This window comes from Camelus ferus, chromosome 16 (genome assembly GCF_009834535.1).
Source record: "Camelus ferus isolate YT-003-E chromosome 16, BCGSAC_Cfer_1.0, whole genome shotgun sequence".
NCBI lineage: Eukaryota > Metazoa > Chordata > Mammalia > Artiodactyla > Camelidae > Camelus > Camelus ferus.
This window is the reverse complement of record NC_045711.1, coordinates 47,902,221-47,925,842: the sequence shown is the minus strand read 5'-3', so window position 1 is coordinate 47,925,842 and position 23,622 is coordinate 47,902,221. Positions and strand designations below refer to the sequence as shown.

Below are 23,622 nucleotides of genomic sequence, written 5' to 3'. Positions count from 1 at the left end.
CATCCATCTATCTATTCTACTATCTATCCATCTATCTATCTATCTAATCTATCTAAATGGCAGTCCATATGCAATCTGGGTATTTTGTGCATTTTGATCTGCAAACTACTACTCTAAGTGCTTAAAGAAGTGTATTAGACCATCCTCCGACCACCCCCACCTCCTCCCAAGGCTCCCACAGTTGGCACTCCACCTCCCCACCTCCCTTTCCCTTCAATAAAGCCAGACAAAGCAGTGTCTCTTTGGATTTTTTTTTTTTTTGTAAAACATTCTTTTATTAAAAGAACAAGTGCTGTTTACGAACTGCCCTTCGTACAAATAACATCCGTTATACAAAGATACAAGATCCGGGTTATGCACAATTCCAGGCTTGGAGGTGGCAAGGGGAGGGGCATTGCCTTTTGGGTTGAGGATATAAAGGAGGCTTTAGAAAGAATGAAAAAGGAGCCCCTGGGTTTGCAAACTGTGGCTTCCCCTCCCTGCTCCCCTAGGAAGTGTCTGCTACATTGAGACAGGCTAGGATGGAAAGAGGGGGACAAGGTGGGGGCCAGGGTTTGGGTCTCCAGCCCCACCACCTAAGTCCTAAGAAGGAAGCTGGAGGAAGTGAACAAAGGGCAACGAAGGCACCCCTCAGTTCCCAACTTTTCAGCAGATCAAGTCAAAGTGGTTGGGAGCCAGACACACTTTTAACCTGGATTGATGTGATTGGAAGGAGCCAGGGTATCGCCCTTGCTTTCCTGCAAGTTCCCCATTAATCCCTCCAGGCACCTCTCCCCAGGTAAACCAGCTGCGATGAAAAGGAGAATCCGGAACAAGCTGCCTGCCCCTAACTTGGGCCCACCACACACCAAGGAAGATGCTGGAAGCTGGCAGGGGGAGCCTGTGCCTTTGAAAACTTGTCTGCATTTCCAGTTTGGGAAAGGGACGTGTGGAGGAGGTCGCCGTCTCTCAGAGCTGGGTCCTTCTCTCCCCGGCTCCAGTCCCCCTCACTGTCCAGGCCCTTCCTAGGAGGACTTCCCTAGAACTCAGGACAGGAGTGGGCGGGATGCTCTCATCAGCCTCAAGGTAAGGGCACAGGGAGACAGCAGTAGACCCAGGAGCCTGAGGGGAAAAACTCAACACAAATAGGAAAAAAATCAAAGTAGAAAGAAAAGGCAATTTTTAAAGTGTCATTGTCTCTGGAGAGGATCCATCAGCTCTGAGCTAAGACAGTGCTTCACAGATGCCCCCCACCCTGGGCACAGCCCTGCATTCACACCACAGGTCACACACACACAGGGACAGACAGCCACATGGAGGCAGCGCAGTGGGGCAGGAGAGCCAAGGACCAGGAGGCCAGGGTCCTGAGGGCTGGTCCTGGCTCTGCCCCTGAGCCCCTGCCCCTCTGAGGCTTGGAGCCATCACCTGTGAAGCAGGACCTGGCTCCCACGACCCCTAAAGACAGGTCCCTTCCAGCTCTGACATTTATGCACTAGTTTGTGGCCTCAGGCCAGACAGCAGCTCTGCATGCACAGCCCACTCACACCTCCGTGCTGAGGGTATGACACACGAAGCACTCCGCACTTTCAAGCTCCACGTCCGCCCTGCAAACCACATCCTTCCCCTCACCTACACAGAACAATCTATAAATCTGCATCCCTTCCTGCTCCCCATCCAAATTCATCCTAGAAAAAGGGACTGAGGCTGAGAGAGGAGGGTGGGGTCAAGGTAGCTGGACCCCTGGCACTGGGACCCGGCTCCCTCTTGAAGTGTTCCAGACCGTTCCTATTATAAAGCTCCCTCCAAAGAGGAAAATGCACCACCTCTGTCATGCCCCCTGCCCCAAATCCTGGGACTGCACCAACCCATACCCAGCCTGGGTACCTTCTTCAAATCTAACCTGCCTACCTGCCACTGCACCCAGCCTGGAGAAAGTAGGAAAACAGACTCTTGGAGATGAGAACCCCCGGCTCTCAGGTGCTGGAGGGAAGAGGAGTTCTTGGTTCCAGTGCAATAAGACATTGGGACCTCTCACCCTCTGCCACAGCAGCCTTGGGGTGGATGGACTTCCCTCACCATCCAGAACAGAAGCTGACTTCAGCTCTAAGCGGGCTGACCTTGGGCGAAGGTGTGGGTGTGAATAACCCACTCTTCTGAGAATCTCTGAAAGTTATTTTTTCTTTTCAGTGGTTTGGGGGCAGGGAGTTAGAGAGCTTAATAGATGAAGATGAATAAAATGCTGAATTCTATCATGTCTTTCTAACTGATATTTAGCATTAATAAAAAGTATTTCTGAGGTCATCACAACTGCCTCCCCCCTCCCCCCAAGCCCTTGCAAGTGCCTAAGAAATTGCCTCTGAAGGATTCCCACCCACCCCCTCCATTATCAGCTCCCTAACATCTTACAAAGTCTTATCAACAGGAATATTAATATTATTTTCAGTATCAGAAAAAAACCAGTTGAGCAGCACAGGCAAAAATATATCTGCACTACGTTTCTGTCGTTGCCAAAAATATACACATCTTCTTTTCTTTATTTAAAAAACAAAACAAAACCAACAACAACAAAAACCCAAACAGACACACACACACACACACACACACACACACACACACACACACACAAATCTGCACATGCAAAGAGACTGACTAGACACAGGCATCAGGGAAGCTGGACGCACCCCCTCCTGGCTCGGACCCCAGTGCACCCTAAACAGACACAGACTTCAACCTCGTCCCCCTCCTGGCTATCCCACCTGTCCTCAACCTTGGCCACCAAAGGCTCTGGGCAGGTGGGGACTCTTTAAGGTGAGAACTGCCCACTACACCCCAGGGAAATAGCTGGTGGGTGAAAGGACAGTTGTTAGGTCAGCTTAAGCTTAAGTCTCCCCTGGTTGGTGGGGGTGGGGGAAGGGAAGGGGGAGGCAGGTGGGCTAACTCTGGGAAGAAGGTTTTCACTGAAAGAAGTGGCACTTTACCCCCTAATCCCTGGGGCTCCCCTTGTGCCAGGGAAGCAGGACCAACAATCAGTGGCGGAAGGGGAGCTTGGAGGGGCACTGAGACCACACGAGGTCTGGGGGAGGAAAGGCAGGATATCACCCTGATTCAAAGCCCCCAGCCCCCAGTTACTCTCCAATATTGGAGTACTCTTCTGGTTTTTGTTAACCATTCAGGCCCCAGAAAGGGACTAAAGTTGGTGAGGTGAGAGGGTGCAAACAAGAGCTAGGGGCGCCCCTCTGATGCTGCCCCATCTGAGCACTGCTTCCCTCCCTGCCCTTGGCTGCCTGGGGTCCAGGGAGAGACAGACAGACACACGCACGCACGTGCATGCGCACGCACGTGCATGCGCGTGCACACACACACACACACACACACACACACACACACACACACACACAAGCTCTCTGAGTCAGGCCGCTTCATCTCCCCACCCTCGGCACTCCTAAATCCAATAGTGCAAACAAGGGGCAGGGCACCGAGGGGGCTGGGCCGCCCTCCCCCTGCCCTCCCCCGGCTGATCACTGGGACCTACCCCCCTAGAGGTAGGGAGGCTTGGGCCGAATTTGATGCCACCCTGCCCCTTCCTCAGCCTCTTAGTCTGTGGGCTTTTACAAGCTCAGCTTGTGACCCTTGTTGGGGGCAGGGGAAGGGGCCCAGCAAGAAACAGCCCCAGGGAGCCCTCCTGCCATCTGCCCATGTTGGGAAGAAACCGCAGGTCAAGCAGGGCTCTTCCTCCCTCTAGAGAAGACTTCTGCACAGGGGCAGGCCCAGGGCCAAACCCCCTCTACTTCTCCCACACAAGTGCTGATCCATTTTATGTGGTGGATTCAACCAACCCCCCACTTATGCGATGGCCCACTTAACATGCTTTCTGGGGAACCTCAAAACATTCACTGAGAATGGGGGCTCCTAGGCAGGCTTGGAGCCTGACCCCCTCTGAGCCCCTCACAAAAGGCCCAGTGCAAAGTGGAAGGGGGGCTAGATGGAAAGGGCTCCCCTCTTGGTCTCAGTCCTCGGCACCAGGAGCACCCCACAACCCCCGGCCCTCAGCACATGCTCTGGGCCAGGGCTCTCCAGTGTCTGGGCACAGGTGCCCGCTCCAGGCTGGGACCCCTCAGGCCAGGATCTGCCCCTCCACTTGGGGGATCAGCAGGGGCGTGGGTGTATTTAGCCTTTTTCCTGGTTGGCTGAGGCTCCTTTGTCAGCGGTCTGGAAAAAGAGGAAGGGAGGCTGGGGGTTTGGGAGGTGTCTGGTCCTAACACCTGCTTGAGAATGGCTTCCTGGGTCAAGAAAGCTAACGTAGGGTGCAGTGAGGGCCTGGGCTCTGGCGGGTGCACACCAGGGTTAACGAGTACGTGTGTGTAGAGGGGAGGAATTGCCCTGCGTAGGCATGTGTTCGCCAAGGCCAGCACTTGGACTTTGGCTCTAGGCCCTCAGAAGGAGGAGGAAGAGGCTTTCTTCATATGGCCCACCCAAAGCATCATCTTTTTCTAAACTGGTCCGATCAGAGAGGAAACGGCCTTTTCTAATTGGGCTTCCCAGAGGAATGCCATTTTCTAATTGGGCCTTTTGCTGTTAGCCCGTATGCAGAAGGGATCTTTATTGGACCTGTAGGAGGGCACCCATTTGTTGGCAGAGGCCCTGGGGCCTAGAGCAGGCACTCTGCTGACCCAGGGATCGCTTCCTTCCTCCTTCTGATGATTCACCTGATGATGTCCCTTCTAATGCTCCAGGAGGGCCCCGACCCTTTACTCACCCCTCCTTTGGGGCCACCGCCATCCGCCCCCGCCAGGCTGAGGAAGGGGTTGGTCTGGGCAGTGAGGACCGGAGGGCCACCCGCTGCTGCTACTGCTGCAGCTGCGGCCGCAGCAGCCATGAGACTTGTGTTGTTGCCAAGTGAGGGAGCCACCAGGGCCCCGGCAGGCAGCAGAGGTGGGGCAGATGCTGTGGGCAGCAGGCCAGGGGTGCCCGCGGACAGCAGCGGGGTGGAGCTTCCAGCCAGAAGGCTGGCCATGGGCAGCTGGGAGCCCCCGGCCATCTGCAGCCGCTGCAGCTCCCTCTTCTGCTGGATCTGCTGGATCATCTGGTAGACAACGGTCTGGTGTTCCTGCAACAGGGCCAGACTGCTCACTGGCCAGCGGTCCCCATGGTTATCTCACCCTGCTTGGCCTGGGCCCCATCCCATCACACTAGGACCATGAGGCAGGAGGCCTGGGAGATAGTCAAGGTTTGGTCTCTAACTCCCCACTCTGGGCCTCAGTCTCCCCATCTGGACAAGAAAGAGGTTGCTCACCCTCAGTGTCTGTCAGCTAGGGCACTACTGGCCAAGTGCAGGAGGTTTAGCATCCCTGGCCCCATCCCCCCTCACCAAAGCAATTCCTCAGTTGCTATGACAACCAGAAATGTCCCCAGGGGTGGTATGACCCCAAGTTGAGAAACACTAAACAAGGTCAATAGTTTTCAACTCTCCTCTTTTTTGTTTGTTTTTTTTTTCTGCTTAAGATTCATTTATCTTTGCTTTGAACAGGCAGAGCATTTTCAGTGTTCCAAAACTCAAAAACTATTTATCAAGGCTTACATCTTAAGAAATGTTGCTTTCACCTCTGTTGCCATCTGGCCTCTGTAAGTAACCAACTGAATTGGTTTCTTTTTACCTTCCCAGTGTTTCTTTACATGAAAATGAGTATTTTTCTATTTTCCAATTCCCCTGTTTTTTTAAAGGCAGAACTCCTTTTCTCCAAAGGAATTTTTAGTAGAACTCAACATACAAGAAAGAGCTCAAAGGGGCTGCTCTGGTTGACGGGGTGTCTGTCACCTGCTCAGTTACCTCTCTACGTGGGCCCTGAAGTCCCCACTGAAGATCCTTGGGGCTGGAACTGGAAATGCTCAGTAACAGGACTCACCACCCTCCAGACCCTCTCACTAGGATGTGATCTGGGGCCAGTATAGCATCTCTGTCCCAGTGGCCAGGGCCCCTGTGAGCAACCCCCTTTGCCCCTACATGATCCATAAGGGTCCAGCCTGCGGCTCTCCTCCCTCCCTTCTAAGCCTTCCCTTTGGGGCCGACCTAGATACTCTGAGATGGGCCCTTCCAGCAGAGCAGGGGGCGGGGAGGTGGCCCAGGCAGAGAGGGGCATTACCGGGGTCAGCTGTGGGGAGGCCAGGAGCTGCTGGAGCTGCTGGAGCTGCTGCTCTTGCTGCTGCAGGAGGTGTCTCTGCTGCTCGGTTAGGCTGAAGCAGGAGGCAAAACACAGACCATGGGAAGGGACAGGGAAACACTCCTCCCCTGCTCCCACACGCTTCCAGACTCCCTCAGACCCAGGTGGAGAGAGGCGGGGATGTGTGATATTAAAGGATGAGAGCTCAGAGAGGACAGTGGGAGAGAGACAAGTTAGGTGGAAGAATTTTCTCAGAAGGAAAACCTAGATTCGGGTATAAGGAATAAACAGACAATTCTGTCACTGGAGAGCTATCACCCAGACAGCACTCACACCTAACATCTAGGGAGCACCTGGGGCCAAGAGGTGACTAGATTCTGTACCCTGTAAGACCGCAAGACAGCTTTCCAAAATTTGGGGGGATTGTGGGTGTTTGGGGGGGGAGTCCCTCCCAGAGCCAGCCTCCCCATTCCCTTCCCCAGGCTGAGCTCTCCCTCACCTGTTAAGACAACCTGGCAGCTGCAGCGTGGGGGCCCCGCCAGCCTGGCTCAAGCCTGCAGGGTTGGGGGCAGCAGCCCCATTCAACCCCCCCAGGAGCCCATTGAGGGGCAGGGCCCCGCTGCCCGCCAGCCCCCCCAACAGCCCCTCAGCCATGGGCATAGCCCCCAGCCCCGCTGCCCCCGGTGCCCGGCCCAGCCCATTCTGCGGCTGGGGTGGGAGCGGGGCAGGGGCCCCAGGCAGGGCCAGGGGCAGAGTAGCAGGGCTCTGCTGGAGCAGGGGCAGCGGTGGGGGCGTGCTGTGGAAGGACAGCGACGAGCTGCTGCGGCTCGGGCAGCCTGAGTGTGGGTCCTGGGGAGGGAGGGGGAAGGGAGGGGTCAGAGGGCCGGGGGCCAGCATGACCTTTCTGGCCCCCCCAGCCCAGCACCCACCAGCATTCTCACAGAGCACAGCCACCCCCACCTTAACCCCCGGCAGAGCCACCCATCAGGAATAAGCAAGGCCCAGGGATAAAGGCTAAGAATCCAAATGGTCTTTACAAATCACTTTCTGGGGGCCTCTCCCGATGCTTGTTTAACACAGAATAGTGATGACAGTAGTGACTACCTAGTGAACCAGATCCAGGGTTCAGTGCTTGACCTGTACTAACTCATTACTGCTGTTTTATGGGTGAAACCATTGGTTAGCAGACAGGCTAAGTCACTCTGCAGGCAGCTGGAGTGAAAGACTCCGGCTCAGATCCCATGTCCGCAATGCAATGGCTTGGGTGGCTTCTCTGTTTCAGTTGACACACTCATAACATGGGGGTAACAGCAGCACCCATTCCACAAAGTTATTGTGAAGACTAAACACGCCACGCTTTAAAAGTCTAAGCACAGGACATGACAAAGGGCAAGTACACAATTAACGTTAGTTACTATTATGATTATTATTGCCCAAGTCACACAGTTCGTAAGTGGCAAATAGAACAAAAACCCAGTTTGCTTGATTTCAGTAATAACCACAACATAACAATAACAACTGCTACCCCAACCACCACCAATTACACAGGTATTATTTTGTGTGAGGCTTTAATAAACTGTAATAAACTCTTCACAAATACTTCCCAAAGAGGCCTTCCCTAACCACCTTATATCCAGAGAAGAATCCCACCCTCCATTCTTTCTCACAGCCCTCAAATTATTAGCACTTTTCCCGGTTTGTAATTACTGATTTTCTTAGACTTAGCCTGTCTTCAGGAGCAGGACTGTGTCTGTTTTGCTCACCGACTGTTTAGCCAGTGACTGGCCTAAGTAGGCACCTCGAAATTATTACTTATTTAACGAAACAATAAATGGACCAATCACCCAATTGCTCAGCCATTCACGTCACTGCCCGGCTTCCAATAGCGCAAGGTGGAGATGGGACATGGAGGCCCTAGCACCTCCCCGCTCCTGCCGTCCCGCCCCCCGTGCCCCTCCCCGTGGCGCCCACCTCGGAAGACGTGGAAAGAGAGTTGTCCAGGCCCAGGCTGTTCTTCCCTGGAGGGCTCTTGCTGGTGCTCAAGGAATCGCTGCTGCCGGCTGAAGGAGAGGGATCATGGAAGGAGGTCAGGGCTGGAGTCGAGCCAGTTCCCACCGCTGAGCAGAGGCCCCTCACACACAGGCTGTGGGATCCCCTTACCTTGGGGAGGCAGGCCATAGGGCCCAGGAATAGGGCCATTGGCGGCAGGCAGGGCGGTAGGCAGGGCAGCGAAGGGCACAGAGAGTTGCACGTTGAGAATCTGCAGCCGCTCCTTCTTGGCCGTAAGGCTCAGGATCTGCTCCTGAAGCCGCTGGTTTTCCTTCTGCAGCGCGTGTAGCGCCTTCAGCATCTCCACGACTGCAAACAGAAGGCGAGAGCGCCTGAGCCCCGCGGCGGGCCTGGAGAGGCGGGGTGAAGGCTGGGGGCGGGGCCAGAGGACCGGGGGCGGAGCCTGGAGGGGCGGGGCCTGGGGAAGAATTCGGACTGAGACCTAAAAGAGAAGACGCCGGCTAGCGAGGGACTCAGGTGAATCCTGGGGACCCAGAGGTCTAAGAACCAAAGGGTGGGGCCTAAAGACCAAAGGGTGGGGCCTCAGGCCCAGGGTGGAGGCCTCGTGATTGGGAGTGAAGCTGCTGGCGGAAGTTGGGGCTTAGTAAGGTAAGGGCCAAAAGGTCGCGAGGGCCAAAGGCCAGGTGAAGAGGGGGCGGGGCCAGGAGCTGGACCTTGCGAGGATGAAAGGTAAGGCCCGGGACTGGCCAGAGTTAAGGTGAGGGCGGGGCCGGATCCTTAAAGACGGGGACTTGAGAGAGGTGACCGAATCTGGGGATCCTAGGACAGGTCTCCCAGCCCGACGTCACCCCTCCTCACTGTTAACGCCGGCCTCGCCATCTCCTTGCTTCTCCAGCAGCTGCTCCATGTTAGTCGTTCCCGGAGCCGCTGGGTCCAACTGGCCGCCCCCGCAGGGTGCGGACGCTGTCTGGTCGAAGAGTGCCGGGAGGCTGCTGATGGGGGACCTGGGGTCAGAAGGGAAAACTGGGCTCAGGATTACCTCACTCCCCAACTCCACAGTCTCCCCGTCCCCCTCCTCTCCTCTCAGGGGTTTCAGTCATCCCCTTGGGGATCCCACTCTTTCCTCGCGCCGTCTCTCCGCCCTCTCCTCCCTGGTAGTCCCTCCGCCCCGCTCCCAGTCCCTCCCCCAAGCCGCCACCCCCTCCCTCACATGGAAGACAGACTCTCCTGGGGGGAGGTCCCCCGACATCGGAAGCTGCAGTCCTCCAGGTCTGGCTCTTGGAAGAAGTGGGGCAGGGATCAGCGAGGAAGGGGTGCCGTCGGCCTCACAGTCCTCGCCTGGGAAGTGGGTGCGGGATCTGGGACCTTACCGCAGACCCCTTTCCCCAGGACCTCCCAACCCTAGACTGGCAGTTATAGTTCTTAAGGCGCTGGGAGCCTTGGCTTGGAAACCGAGCCCCTTGGGAGGCAAAGCCATGGGATCTCGTCTCTTCCCCTTTCTCTAGGCAGAAAGGCTCTTGCTGCCTGGCTACTTTCAGATCCACCTCCCAATTTCTTTCCTGGAAGAAAACTTGTAACTTCAAAGTTATAGACATTTGGGGCCTAGACAATCCTGGGTTGAACTTGGACCTGATACTTACTTGCCGTGTGACCGTGGGCTTGAAACTAACCTCTCTGAAGTGATTGTTAGGATTAAAATCAGATAATAAATGTGAAGCGTTAAGCTGAATAGTTTAGCTGCCATACAACAAGACTTTAAATATTGTACTACTATAATCAGTTTTGTATGACTTTCATATTAATAAGCTCACAGATTAGACAGCAAAACTCTGTTAGGCCACAGAATTACAATCTGCGTTCTGGAAAATATAGTCACTTACTCTGTAGGTCCTTAATTCTGTAATCAGATTTAGCGCCTTTAAGGCCTACCTGATCTGGTAAGCCCCACCCCCAGCAGGCCAGGTGGTATCTCTGCACCAATCAGCTCTCTGGGGCTGGGTTAACCCTCCAAGGAGAGGGAGGGGCGCTTGGGATCCGTCCTCTTAACTCCTAAATACCCAGAGAGCAGGTTGCCCAGATGGTGGGACCTCTGCAAAAGCTGATCCCACAGATTCACTAAGAGGCGGGAGGGGAGCTACCCTACAGCAGTAGGAGAACTAGGCATGGAGTCAGGGTACCAGATTTTCAGCTCCTGCTCTGCCTTTCCCTACTTGAACTGGCTTGAGCAAGTCATACGTCTCTCCCTTTTTCTTTTGTAAGATGGAGCAGTAGTAACTCTGCCCTGTCCTGCCCTGCCCCCTCCCCTTACGGGGGGAGGGGGTCTTCAAGTGAAAGTGTATCCCGGTTTGTTGTGTGTGAAAATTTTTTGGCTGGGTGAGCAATGGCCAGAGGGAGGGAGCAGCCAGAAAGCCCTCCCATCCTTTCTGGGGTGACATGCAAGTGATGGGTGCCCCTCAGGTCTTCAGGAAGAAAGGGGAATGGGGTCAGGGACTCACATACCTGTGTGGCTGCTCTCGGCTTGGGTGAGGAGGGGGTTAACGGCACCCATTGGGGTTCCAAAGATGTGGGTAGAAGGGAGGCTAAAGGTAGAGCCAGCCAGAGAAAACACCTGAGGGAAAGGAGGTACAGTCCCGCCTGGTGGTTATTCTTGGATCTAGAGCACAACTGTGTGCACCGGGGTGGAGGGGACCAGGTGTGCTGGGGAGGAGAGAGGACCAGAAAGAGGGAAAAGTTCTGGTAGCGCTCAAGCCCAATCTCTCAAATTCCCATGGAAAGCTGGGGTCCTTGGCAGGCTGTCCCCCACCTGCCCAGGGACGGAGGAGCCCAGGAGTAAGGCCTCACCTGAGTGGTGGAGATAGAAGCAGAGGAGGAGGGGAGGGTGCTGGTGAATGGGGAGCGGCTGAGGCGGGGCAGGGCCGAGGTCCCTGGGGGCCCCAGAAGGCTGGAGGAGAGGGGGGTGCTGCAGACAGCCCGCAGCATTCCGCCACCGTGGGAGATGGGGTCCTTATTACTGGTGTAGATGCCTACAGGCACAAGGAGGACACAGAGGGAAGCTTACAGTCACCACTCCCCCAGGCCCCTCCTCAGCCAGGTGACTGGGGCAACCTCTCCCCTGGATCTGGCCACACACCAGTCTTACCCTCTTACTGCAAAGATGTCACATCTTGTCTGGGTGACATCTGCTTGACATGCCTGCTTATTTGCCCTGCCCAGGCTGGAGAATTCCCAGCTTTTCTAACTGATCAACCAAAACTTGGGTAAGTCCTATTGGCCATCTACCCCAGTCTCTCCCACTACAACCATGCAGAAGATGGGTACGGGGGAGTGTCTCAGGTGACTGTCACCTCCATCCTCTGTCCTTTGGAGCAGCTTCTATCACATTTCCTTCTAACTGCATGTTTATATCTCTGTCCTCTCACTAGACTGGCTGGGGCCCTGAGATACCCTCCATCCCCAAGGGTCACTAACCTGCCCCCAGCAGGGGGGACTCCAGGCTCAGGCTGGGCAGGCTCCCAGAAGGCCCAAAGGTACGAGAGGCCAGACCCCCCAGGCCGGAGCTGACCAGGGAACCTCCGGAGAAGGGTGAGGCAGCAGTGGCGGTAAAGCCAGCCAGCTGGGCACCAGGCAGGGAGGGAAGAGCTGGGCCCCCAGTGACTTCCTTGTTCCGGCTGCCCTTGGGTCGGCCTGGCCCATGTCGGCTTCTCTTGCTGGCTTTGTGCTTCTTCTCCTTCAGGCCTGTCTCAGGGGTCTCCTCAGCAGGCACAGGGGCGGCGCTCAGCGTGGGCATCCGCTTGTGGGTGCCTGCAGAGGCCCCGGACCCCGAGACGTGGGGAGACTTATAGTCCCCAGGGGACGGGGCCCGGGCTCGGCCCGAGCTGGAGGTGGTGGTGGAGAAGCGCATGATGGGCCCAAAGCCAGAGAAGACCACCTTCTGCTCAAAGAGGTCTGCCTTGGGGGGCTCGGGGGCCGAGGGAGAGGGAGGGGCTGAAGGGGTGGGGGCTGTGGGCTTGGAGTACTTGTCTTCCTCAGGCTGCTCCAGCTTGGGGAATGCAGAGAAGTCAGGGGAGCTCTGCAGGGACGAAACTGCAGAGGGAAAATAGAATTACAGCTGGAGCCCAGATCCCCGCCCCACTCCCACTCCCAATGTGCACTAGTTAGAGAGCGCTCTGGTCGGGGGATAGGGAAGCCAGGTTTCCTGTCCCAGCTCTGCCAGGATCTCTGTGTCCTAGGATGAGTCCCTCCCTCCCCGCCATCCCCCACCACCTTTTCCACCTTTGATAAAGAGGGAGGAAAATAACTCCCACCCTACTGTCCTCACTGGATGACCACATAGAGATTACAAGAGATAACATTAGTGTTGGTGCTTTAAAAAACGGTACCTGACAGCACACATGCAGGGGATAATGAATAATGCTATGGGGTTGGAGAGCCAGGCCCTGAGGGAGAGGGGAGGGGAGTTCCAGCTCAAGAGGGGAGGGTTAAGGGGGTGGGGTGGAGAAAAGTCACTTGGTGGGGATTCCTTCATCTTTAACCAGAATCAATTTAAGCAAATGAGATGCAAACCAATCTGCAAAGGCCCTTGCTAGAAAAGCTCAGGACCAAAGACTATCTGGCTCCCAGCCTCCTCCAGGATGTCCACACTCACCTGCAGGCTGGAAGGGCCCCCCAGAGGAGGAGGAAGAGGAGGAAGAAGAAGAGGAGGAGGCGGAGGTGAAACTGCTCACACCTTTCCCACTGCTCAGTTTCTTCCCCTTGTGACTCAGGCTATGGCTGGAAGACTTTTTCCCCTTTGAGTCCCTGCTGCTTTCAGAAGTCTCCTGAGTGCTGGCCTCATGGTGAGAGGAAGAGGAAGCCGAGGAGGAGACCTGAGGGAAGGAGAGGAGAGGAAGGCTCGCGGTCAGCCCCAGGGCCTGGGCTCACCCTGACTTGGGAGTGGAGCAGGAGGATCCAGGACCCAGGGCTCTCCTAGGAGCGCCCACAGTTAGCCTCAGGAAGCATTTCCAGGCAAGGAGATGGTGGTGGGAGCTCCTCCACCAGGGAGATGGGGAGGCAGCTGTGGAACTTCTGGGTGTGAAGAGATGGGACCTCTGAAACCAAGAAGCTGTCGGTCCTTCACCTCGGGCTGCGGAGTGATGAAGATGGTCTCAAGAGTCTGTACTGATGTACGTATCTGCTCAGTCATTCATTTAAGAAACACTTAGGCCCAAGAGGGTTGGACTTGTGTTGGGAAGTGGGGTACATATGGAAGACGGACCCCAGGGAGAAAAGGCTGCCTTGGCCCCATTCTTGGGCCCTCCAATCACCATCACTCCCTCCTTACTCACCCCTAGCTGCAGCCACCTGGCTGACACTTGGCTCCTTGGCCACTCCATGCCCTTCCTAGACAATCAGCACTCTGCCCAAAGAGCCTATCCTTTCCCTCCCTGGGAAATGTCTCATCCTTCAAAATCCAGCTCGAAAACCCCCTCTTCTTGGAGTCACCCCAGAGCTACCCAAGGTGGAACAAGTCATTCTGTCCTGTTATTTCCAGGGTACCACGTAGCCACCTACATCAGCCATGTCAACAGCTGCCATGCGTACTGAAATATACTGTCCCCCATGTCTGAGGGCAGCAGGGCAATGGCTGGAAGGGCTTGGGCTCTGGGGGCTGAGCCTGGCGGGCTCTGCCTTCTACTGCTGTGTCATGTCGTGTGGTCTCTCACCTTCATGGAGCTCCAGCGTCCTTATGGGACTAATCATGCCTATTTGGAGAGTTACAAGGAACATAATGCCAGATACATTGTATGGGGTCAATAATGATGATTCTGATGGCGGTGGCTGCTAGTAATATACTGCAGAGACAGTGTCCTGTGCTGGTTAAGAGAACAGGCCTTCAAGCCGGACTGCCTGGGTTCAAATCCTGACTCCACCACTCACTAGCTGTGTGCTTTTAGGCAAATTACTTAACTACTCTGTGCCTGTTTCTTCATTTATTGAATGGGGTTAATAAAATATCTACTTTATCTGAGGATTAAATTGAGTGAATCCTCATGCATCCCTCCTATCCCCCTTTTCTAGAAGGGAGTCTGGCATGTGGTGAGTAAATTAGGGCTTTGTAGTACTGCCAGGCATAGCTCTTCCTCCTGGTGGAGACCAGGTACTCAGTAAAGGAACAAATGCCAGAGGGAGGATGGACAGGAGAGAGCCACCCTGTGCTGCCCCTTCCTGGGTGGAGCCCTGGTCTCTGTCTTTTTCTTTGTTCTTTCCAACAGCTGGAGTTCTGAAGGGAGCCAGATGTGGTTCTGAGAGCAAGGGAGGAGAGGGGCTAGGGGGAGGGGTAGCTGAAATGCTGGGGTGGGTGGAGGAGGCTGGGCAGAATGCTCTAACACATCCAAAGGGACGCCCAGCCACTGGGGCAATTCCTAGATCCACCTGCCTGCAGGCCCCAGGGAAAGGTCAGAGGGCGCAGATGACAAGCTTTTCCAGGTGAGCCCTGGGCAGCAGGGAGGGGAGAGGGTTACTGGGACAGTTGCCACAGCAACATCACCCTGGAAACCTGATACCTGAGCCTCCTGCTAAGATGCCCAGAGCTTTGCCAACCTCCTGAGGCCAGTAGAGGGAAATGGGGCACTAATGGTGACAGGAGGAGGCAGTGTCTCCAGGCCCCTGTTCTCCTTCCAGGGGGAGGGCGGGCTGGAAGGAGGGGCAGGGAGGGCTGCTCTGGCTTGGATTAGTGACTCCCTGGCCTCGGTAGAGCCTGCCGGTTGCTCATCCAGATGTTGCCCATTTCTGGAGTCAGGCTTGACACATATGCCCCTACTAGGGATGAGGGGGGCTTTCAGGGTGCTGTCCAGGGGCCTGCCCTGCAAGCCACCATGAGCTGCACTTTCAGTCCCTCCAACCTGCATGGAATGTGGGGGAGGAGTGAAGAGTGAAAGGGTCCTCTCTGCCTGTCTCTGGGGAAATGGACCCCAAAAACTCAGAGAACCAACCTGTGCTGTACCCACAGACAAGAGCCCAGTGCTGAGGCCCTCTGTCTGGACAGAGACAGATGAGAGCACCTGGCAGCCAGCAGGCAGGGCGGTATCCCACCCAACCCGACCCTCCTGATGGGTCAGTGATAGGTAGGGCAGAGGAGCTTGCCCCTCCTAGGCTAGAATGGGGAGTAGAGAGGGGTCGGGCAGGGAGCAGACACATATTAACCTGAAGCTGTGGGGGCTCCCAGGGGTGCTCACCCTGACCCCTCCCACACCAACCCTCCTGGGTGTAGGCAGCAGTACCTTGTCAGCAGTGGGGACCACAGGTGGGGTTAGGATGCTGGAGGGTGACTCAGGCCGCTTCTTGTGCTTCTGTTTAAGGCGTTCTTTGTCCTTTCGACTCTAGGGAGGAAGAAGTGAATTGACACTTGTGTTGCGGAACAGTCCGGGTGAGGATAAACATGGTGCTTGCATGTAGGGGTGGAGCCTTCTCAGAGATGAGTCTTTGTGGGTGACATCTCCCCTCCCACCCCGTGGAGGGACTAGGGGACTCTGGCTGGACAGGAGCCGCTCAGGCAGGTTCCTCTGAGAGCTAAGTCTCTCCTCTCATCCCCAATGCCTGCTAAAGACAGCCTGTCCCATTATCGTGCCAGGGACACAGCACCACACAAGCGAGCACACACCTGCAAGGGTGTCCACCCAGGACACAGAAATGTGCAGAGGGACGGGAGCCAGGAACTCTGTGACAAGTGGCCTGAGGGGATGCAGGCATGGACAAACTAGGCTGACACGTTGCTAGACTGTGGCGATGTGTGTAAATGTACAGAGCCATGTGTCAGGGTGTCTGGGGACACTGTCATGTCATGGGGGGATACGGAGGAACCCCACAGATACAAAGAGCCCCAGGGAAAACAGGCCTTCAGCTCACCGTCTGTGACCCTCATATGTCACTTCCTCAACCCCCTCTCAGCCCTCTGTGGCCTCAGAGGAAGGAAGAGGGCAGGCGCTAAGGCCTTGGGGACACCTGTGGTGGCTTCTGGAAAGAGGCATGTGTTTTTGAGTGTGGGCCATAGAGGCAGACCCGTAAGACTTTTACCTTCTTCTGGCCCCTCTCGTGGTGGGAAGGGTGCTTTTCCTGCTGGGTGGATGGAGAAGCTGACCGGCTTCTCCGGCCAGTGATGAAGCCACTGCTACCTCCCACTGTGCTGCCTCCTCCTCCTCCTCCTCCTCCTCCTCCTCCTGTTCCTCCACTGCCTCCCCCGCTGGTGTGCCGAGATGTCTTCTGGGGAGAGAACCAAGAGGAATTGCCAAACCCCCTTCTCCCTAGCTCAAGGGAAAGTTCCTGAAGGTCAGATGATCCTGGGGGCCAGTTCCAACCCCCAACCGGCCTGCCTGTCACTAAGAGGACCTTGTGTCCTTAGTGATACTCTGCTCAATAGAAGGGCGTTCCCTAGCCTGAGATCCAAGTTTCCCCAGATTCAGCAACTGAGACCTAGAAGAGGTAGGGGCATCTTGACCCCAGTAAGGCACGGCTGGAGGTAGGCCTGGGGCCCAGGTCTCTTATGCTACACCCACCTCCTTCTACGGTGCCCTATTGGCCCCTTTCAGGCCCTGGGCCACAGAACTACCTCCACCTCTGGGGTGGGGGCCCTCATGGGAGCCCCTGCTCGCCTGCATTCCATACCTCATCCTCCCCTCCAGACTCTCTGCTCCAGCCATCACCCCTTCTCCTTTGTTCTTGGCCTTCCACCAAACATAGTGGTTCCATCCCAAAGGGCCTGCTGCCCTTAAGAAGCGGGAAGTAAATATCCACAAGAAAAACCCAAACAACCCTTGTGCTGCCATTCCTCCCAGCCAGGGCTCTGGGCTCTCCCTGCCTGATCCAATGGCTTCACCTGTCCTAGACTTGCAGCTGTTCCCTCTAAGGCCACCCACTACCTCCCAACTGTCAAATTCAAGGACTCATTTCGGGCCTCAACTGACCTAATCGCTCCCTAGCAGTGGGCACCAGGGACTCCAGCCCCAGTCTTACACAACTAAGGCTGCCACAACCACCCTGCCCCGGGGGTCTCACAGCCACTAAATCTGAACACCCTCACTCGGCACCTCCTATAAACCAAACCGAGCTCCCTACCTTGTCTTAAGTCAATATTGAACCCTGAACCAAGGTGACCCTATGACTTATGATCCAAACCAAGATACTTCTGAAAATGAAAGAGACAGCTATTAATAATTCCACCAAGGCAACAAGCACAAACTGGGACTCTCCAGGGCAGACCAGGACATACGCCGGCCCTACAGAAGCTCGTTGCACCCCAGTTCACAGCACTCTCAGGTGCTTAAGCCCCATCTACCCAGCATCAAGGGCCTGGATCCTGTGTGCCACCCTCAACAACTCCTTCTCAGCACCCCCACATGTAGGCAAGTCTACCTAGAGATGGTTGTAGAATCCAGCCTCACCACCCCCCACCCAACCCCGCCCCACCGCAGCTGTCTCTCAGCCGCCAGCCTTGGCCCTTCAGCTCCAGCTTCACAGTGGCTGCCAGGGTAATCTTCCTGAAAAACAAATCTGATCATGTTACCCTCTTGCTTATAAGCAGCCTTATAAGCCTGTAGCCTGGGGTTGAGGTCCAAGCTGCTTCCCCAGTCAGGCCACAGCATACATCTGCAGGACACCCCACCACTTCTAGAACATGCAGGTCCCTCCACAAATATGGGATAGCACCCCTTTTCCAGCCTCTCCTTGGGCCCCTGAACCTGGGGAAGAAGCGAGTCCAGCTCTGGCCCCACTTGAGCTTTTGTGCCTCATCTCCTGCCTCCTCCCTACCGAACACCCTGCCTACTAACGCTCTCTCTCATCTCAGGACTTTGTCCATGCCAGTCACCCTGCCTGGGATTCCTTTCTTTCTGTCTTTGCTTGGTAGGCTCCCACAGAGCTTCCAAATCAGATTGTCTGTCCTGAATCTCATACACCTGCTGTGAGGTAAGTAAAAAACTGCAGAGAGCCTTAGTTTACTCATCTTTAAACTGAGAATATATAGTACACCTAGTTCTTTGGGTTGTTGGAAGGATCACATGAAATGACACATGTAAAGAACTTAGTACAGTGGCTGGGGCACATTAAGCCCCACAACTGTTGGCTCTTATTGGTGGCTCAGTTTAAGTGCTGTCTCTTTAAAACCTCCCAGACTCGGACAGGCAGGGTCTGAGCTTTGTCTTCTGGGGTGATGGACTACTCTGTTTCACACCCCTCAGGCTGTACTTCAATTTATTCCTCATCCAATGGTGAGCTTCTCAAAGGCAGGGACATAGTTCCTTCTATGTCTGTCCTCCCAGCACCAGGTAGTGGCCTGGCCTGAAGCCCACACCCTCTAAACCATGGCTGACTGACCCACTCACACCCTAGCAGATGAAACTCACCATCTTGCTGAAGTGGTATTTGCAGTAGCCACAGTACTTGACATTGTCGACCTCCAGCACTTCTTCCTCACACAGCAGGCCTGCCATCTGGGCACTAACCAAGAAGGTCCACCTGAGAAGGGTGTGGCCACAAACCAGACCTGCCACCTGCCTTCCCCCTCCTAGACCCCTGCTGGGGCAAGGACAAGGCCACCCAAGGAAAGCACTGCTATCATGACCAAAGAGACAGCAGCTAGGATGAGTGCATTTGGCAGCCATCCATGGCAAACCTCAGAGGGGGTTGGTACAGCTGGCCAGGGATCCCAGGGAACCCTGCGGGGTGGGTGCAGGGCAGGCAGATGTCTCACCAGGTGACATGAAAAGCTTGTCGACATCCGTGGCGGTTACAGGTCATGCAGGCTCCTGAGGCTGCCTTGCTCTCCCGGCCCTGCTCCTCGCAGATATAACACGTCTGCAGGACAGAGTGCAATCGTCCCCTCCTCCCTTATACCTGACGGTTCCCTGCCCCCCCCCCCCCCAGTTTCATCTTCTCCTCGTGTTCCTGGGTCAGTGCAATCCAACAGCACTTTCTGTGATGATGGAAATGTCCTATACTGTGCTGTCCGATGTAGCAGCCATGAACCACATGGGCTATGGAAATGTGGCTAGTGTGAGTGAGGAACTGAATTTTAAATTGTATTTAACTGTAATTAACTTACATAGCCATGGGTGGCTGGTGGCTACTATATTGGATAGTGCAATCCTTGGATGGCGATCCCTTAAGGCCAGAGACTATGTCTGCCTGGCTCAGCAGTGAGTTTATTCCCACCTCTGAGCCTCTGCACATGCTGTTCCTTCTGCCTGGAACCTGGAACAATCCCCTGCCACCCGACCACCCCCCCCAACAACCAACTGGCTCCTTCTCATTTGCCAGGTCTCAACCAAAATGTCTTTTTCCTTGACTACTTTATCTAAAGTAAGCCCCCCAAAGGGTATTCTTTATTTCAGTACCTTGTTTATTTTCTTCACAGCACTTACCACAAATTGCATTTACTTTATTTGCCTGTTTACTGATATTTATAGTCTTCCCACACAGGAGTGTGAGTTCCATGGGGCAGGGAGCACATCTGTCTTGATCAGTACTAAACACTGTGTGCCTGGTACCTTGGCCCAGTTTGGGCACATAGTAGGCACTCAGTGAAATGTGTCTGGTGAACAAAAGAGTGAACTGCTTGCTGAGGTCTACCTTCAGGCAGTACAACTGCAAGGGAGCCTACTGCTTCACTTGAGTTTCAGAGCAAAAGCAGCGTCTGTCAGTGGAAGCTGCCTACCTACCTCCTGAGTTCCCTGAAAAGTGTCGGTTGGACAGAATCAAATACACTGGACGAAGAGAGGGCTGGAGGGACCCAAGAATGGTTGGCTAGGGAGAGGTCTGGTATGGGGCACAGCAGGGGCTGCTGACCTTGTTGAAGCGATCATGAGGCACGTACTGCAGCACGATGGGCTCCATGGTGAGCACGTTGGCAAACTGCACCTCAGGGATGTAGAGGGCACACACCACGTGGGCCCAGCCTGGGGCGGTGTGGGGCCGGCCTCAGCTGTGATGGCAAGCCCGAGACCCCAACCCCTCACAACCCCACACAGCAGATGGTCCCCTCCTCCACAGCCTTCCCATCGGACTCCAATACCAGCCAGGGAAGGGCAGGGAAACGCAGCCTTTGCACCCCACCCCTGCCCGCAGTCCACTCCTGCCTTCCCAGACCCTGCTCAGGGGGCCTTGCTGACCTCCACAGATGAGCCCTGGGGCTCAGGGACCCCTCACCTCCATTGTCAGTCCTCTTCAATGCCCCGTCTTTGTGTGGGCACAGCTCACACCTCTGCCAATATAAGGGAGGCACAGGGATTTGGGGGGGCAGGCCTTCCTAAAAGGGGTGGGGGATCTGCTCAGCTGGGCCCTCCCTGAACACATTTGGAGGGCCCCAGGATGAAATGATAAGGTGTCTATGGAAGACTGGTGGGGGTACAGAGGAAACAGGATTGACCATGAGCGAAAATTTTTGAAGATCGGTGATGAGGACATGAGGTTCATTGTAATATTCCCTCTACTTTTATACACATTGGAAACTTTCCATTGTAAAAAAGCTCAAACAAACAAGCAAGCTAAAAAAAAGGCCCGGTGCCTGACGTGAGGCGCAGTGAGGGATAAGCTGAGGGAGAGATGGGGTTGGTGATAGGTGTGCAGGAAACAGGAAGTCCTGTGTGACAGTCCTACCCTAGCCTCAACCTCAGAGTCCCTTAGCTCAACGGGGAGGGAGGGGATGCTCAGGTGTACAGGAGGGGGGAAGGGAGTCTCAAACTCACCACCCTGGCTGCTCGCTCCTGAGATTCACATTTCCGGCAGAACCAGGGTCCTGTTGGCACCTGGACGATGCCATAGCAAGCTAGGGGTGAGGGAGAAGAATCACAAGCAAATCTATCAGCAGTGGCTTTTCCTAGAGTCACTAGGGGTAGGGAGTGACTCTAAAGGACTAGAGCCAGTTCCAGGAGGGGGGCTGCTCCCCTGCCCAGAGATCGCTCTCTAGACAGCAGGACCACAAGGAACGCCCAACAGCACACGGCCAGCTTTCAACCACACAACTGAGCATTCCAAGCAGGGATCGGAAGTCTGAGTGAGTCCTTGACCTTAAACTTCTAGCAGATCCTCCCCCCAACACCTTTTCTGTAACCAGCTCCTGCCAGGACCAGTCGTCATCATCAGGAATAGAGAAAATCAGAGAAATAACATTTACTACAGTCAAACACGTTTTGTTGTTATGGGGGGGGGGTATTTCTTAAAGGGCCAGTAATGGAAGAGGCAGGGAAGTTGGGGGTCCAGGGACCTCATCTTCTGCCTCTAACTATAATAGGTACAGGTCAAAAGTCAAGGCCAAGAGCAGATGCCATGCAGGTAACCCAGAGGAGAGTGGAGGGAAGAGCCCACAGGGACAGGATTAAGGGCTGTCCCAGGAAAGGGGGGGGGGGGCCAGTTGGCTACGCTAGACAGGCGGGAGATGCCAGCCTGCGCCCTCGGCAAGATTCCTCAAGGAGTTAACTCCCGAACCATGTGCTGCTGGGGGAAACTCCAAACCTCCCTCTTCTCTATTCCCGGCCCCCTGCGCAACCTCTCTCCTACCCGCAGCTCTTCCCTAGAGGATTTTAGGAGTCCCTTCTCCCCTGGGACCCTTCTCCTCCCTTCCCAATTCCGCTCCTCCCAGTATCCGGAAGTGGGAGGGGGGATGACCCCCCTTTGACCTCTCCCTCCGACAGCCAAGACCAAAATAACCAGGCGGGAGGGGACACCTCGCAGGTAAACATTCTCCTAGCAGCCCCGACACTGGTAGTGAGGGGCGCGGAGAATGCACTCATTGCCCCCGAGACTGTCCCCAAACTCCCTCAACTTGGGGTGGGGGGCGCGGGACTGGAACAATAGGCAAGAAAACAATGCCTGACCCGGTCCTCCAGGACCCAGCGGGGGGAGCCCCCACGACGCCTCCCTTCCCTTCAGGTGGGGTGGGGGAGGGGCACCCGAGCCCCAGGAGGTCTCCGGAGGGCGCGGCCAGGGGCGCCCTGCGCACGCCGCCCCAAGGGTCCCGCCGCCCCCGCGGGCCACCCCGTACCTTGGTGGACAGCCACGCTACACGCGTGCCCATCACAGTAGACCAGCGGGTTCTCGGCCCAGCCCCTCTCGTCCGAACATACGCAGCAGCCTCCTACCATCTCCTTCATACTCCCATGAGCTCCCTCCGGGGCTGGGGCGGGGGGCCGGCCGGCGGGGGTCGGGGGTCAGGGGGGAGGGAGGGAGCGGGGGGCCGCGCGCCTCCTCGCTCCCTCCTCCTCCTCCTCCGCCGCCGCCGCTTCTTTTCTTTGCCTCCTCCTTCCTCCTCGGCGTCCTCCTCCTCCTCCTCCTCGCTCGCTCTGTCTGGCCGCCCCCCCCGCCGTGCTCTCGCCCTCATGCCCCGACGGGCCCCCCCCCCCCCGCCAACAATGAGATCCGCGCGCCGGGCTCGCCCCCTCCGCGCCGCGCGCCGAGCTACCAGAGGCTCCTGGCCGCCGCGCAGCCCGGGCCTGGCGGGGGAGGCGCCGAGTGGCACATCGCGGGCGCCCGCCCGCCCCGCGCCCGCCCCGCGCCGCCCGCTCACGCACCGCCCCCCCGGCCCCCCTGCCCGGCCGCGGCAGCCATGGCCGCGCGCCTCCGCTCGCTCGCTCCCCGCCCGCCCGCCCGCCGCCCGCCGCCGGGTAAAGTCTTAGGTTCAGGGAACAAAGCCTGGCTTGGTAGGGAGCTTTTCGCTCTTTCGCTCCGCGCTTCTTTCCCCTCTTTCTTTTTCTTTCTACGGCTCTCGGTTCTGGGTTGGCGCTCCTGCGCCCTCCATCAGTTTGCCCTTGGGTCTCGACTCCCGGTCTCCAACTCTCCAGCCCCTTCCGCCCAGGTCTTCGTCTCAGCGACTGTTCTTCAGCCGCAAGGAAACTTGGAGGTGGAGATCAGAGGAAGGGGCGCTAGAAGGAACAAGAGCAGGAACGTCGTGGGCCGTTCACCTCTTCGTGTCTGGGGAGGATTTTTGTATGGCCGCGGGTGGGCTCTTTCCTCCGAGGCCTCTCTAGGGGGTAGGACACTCTTACAAGGAGACATCTGTTCATTCAACAAGTATTTATTGAATGCTTACTGTGTGCAGTCGTTGATATAGAGTGAACAAACGGATATTCCTGCCCTCGGGGAGCTTCCGGTCCACCTTACAGATAGACACGCACTTACAGGGACTCGGACCCCTCAGAGGCACGCCGAGGCACCCCCAGACACAGAAACTCACTCTTAGCCTCATCCAGCCACACTATCCTCCCAGAGGGGCACAAACCCGAGTTCCAGCCTCTCAGGCGCCTTTAGAGACCCACCCGAGTTAGAGAGCCACTACTGCGGAAGTGCTCACGAACAACACATTTACACTTGACCACTATGCACGCACACACACAACATAAACACACACAGCACCAGAAAGAATGAAAATTGGGTCTGAGGAAGAACTGAGGGGACGTCAGCCCGAAGGCGTCATCCCCAAGACGGGCGTGGGCAAGGGGGACGAAACACA

The 23,622-nt window shown here is 56.0% G+C and overlaps 1 protein-coding gene across 5 annotated transcripts; it reads right to left on the bottom strand.

Moving 5' to 3' along the window:
- Positions 1 to 241: 241 nt before the first annotated feature.
- MLLT6 (MLLT6, PHD finger containing) lies at positions 242 to 22,684 on the bottom strand. 5 transcript variants are annotated; one of them, XM_032457893.1, is made up of 20 exons: positions 22,159 to 22,684; positions 20,864 to 20,943; positions 20,325 to 20,379; positions 19,965 to 20,074; positions 18,871 to 18,974; positions 18,524 to 18,617; positions 16,200 to 16,385; positions 15,407 to 15,505; positions 12,874 to 13,012; positions 11,616 to 12,230; positions 10,989 to 11,170; positions 10,647 to 10,755; positions 9,358 to 9,424; positions 9,006 to 9,151; positions 8,298 to 8,495; positions 8,109 to 8,197; positions 6,637 to 6,986; positions 6,120 to 6,210; positions 4,736 to 5,086; positions 242 to 4,188 (listed from the first exon to the last, which is right to left on the bottom strand). In XM_032457893.1, exons 1-20 carry the CDS (start codon positions 22,265 to 22,267, stop codon positions 4,147 to 4,149), a joined length of 3,216 nt encoding a protein of 1,071 aa, XP_032313784.1. In that variant the 5' UTR covers positions 22,268 to 22,684; the 3' UTR covers positions 242 to 4,146. The 5 variants fall into 5 exon arrangements, with proteins under 5 accessions (XP_032313784.1, XP_032313785.1, XP_032313782.1 ...); XM_032457894.1 differs by having other exon boundaries at positions 11,616 to 11,948; positions 22,159 to 22,683; XM_032457891.1 differs by having other exon boundaries at positions 12,793 to 13,012; positions 16,200 to 16,382; positions 22,159 to 22,683.
- Positions 22,685 to 23,622: the final 938 nt, after the last annotated feature.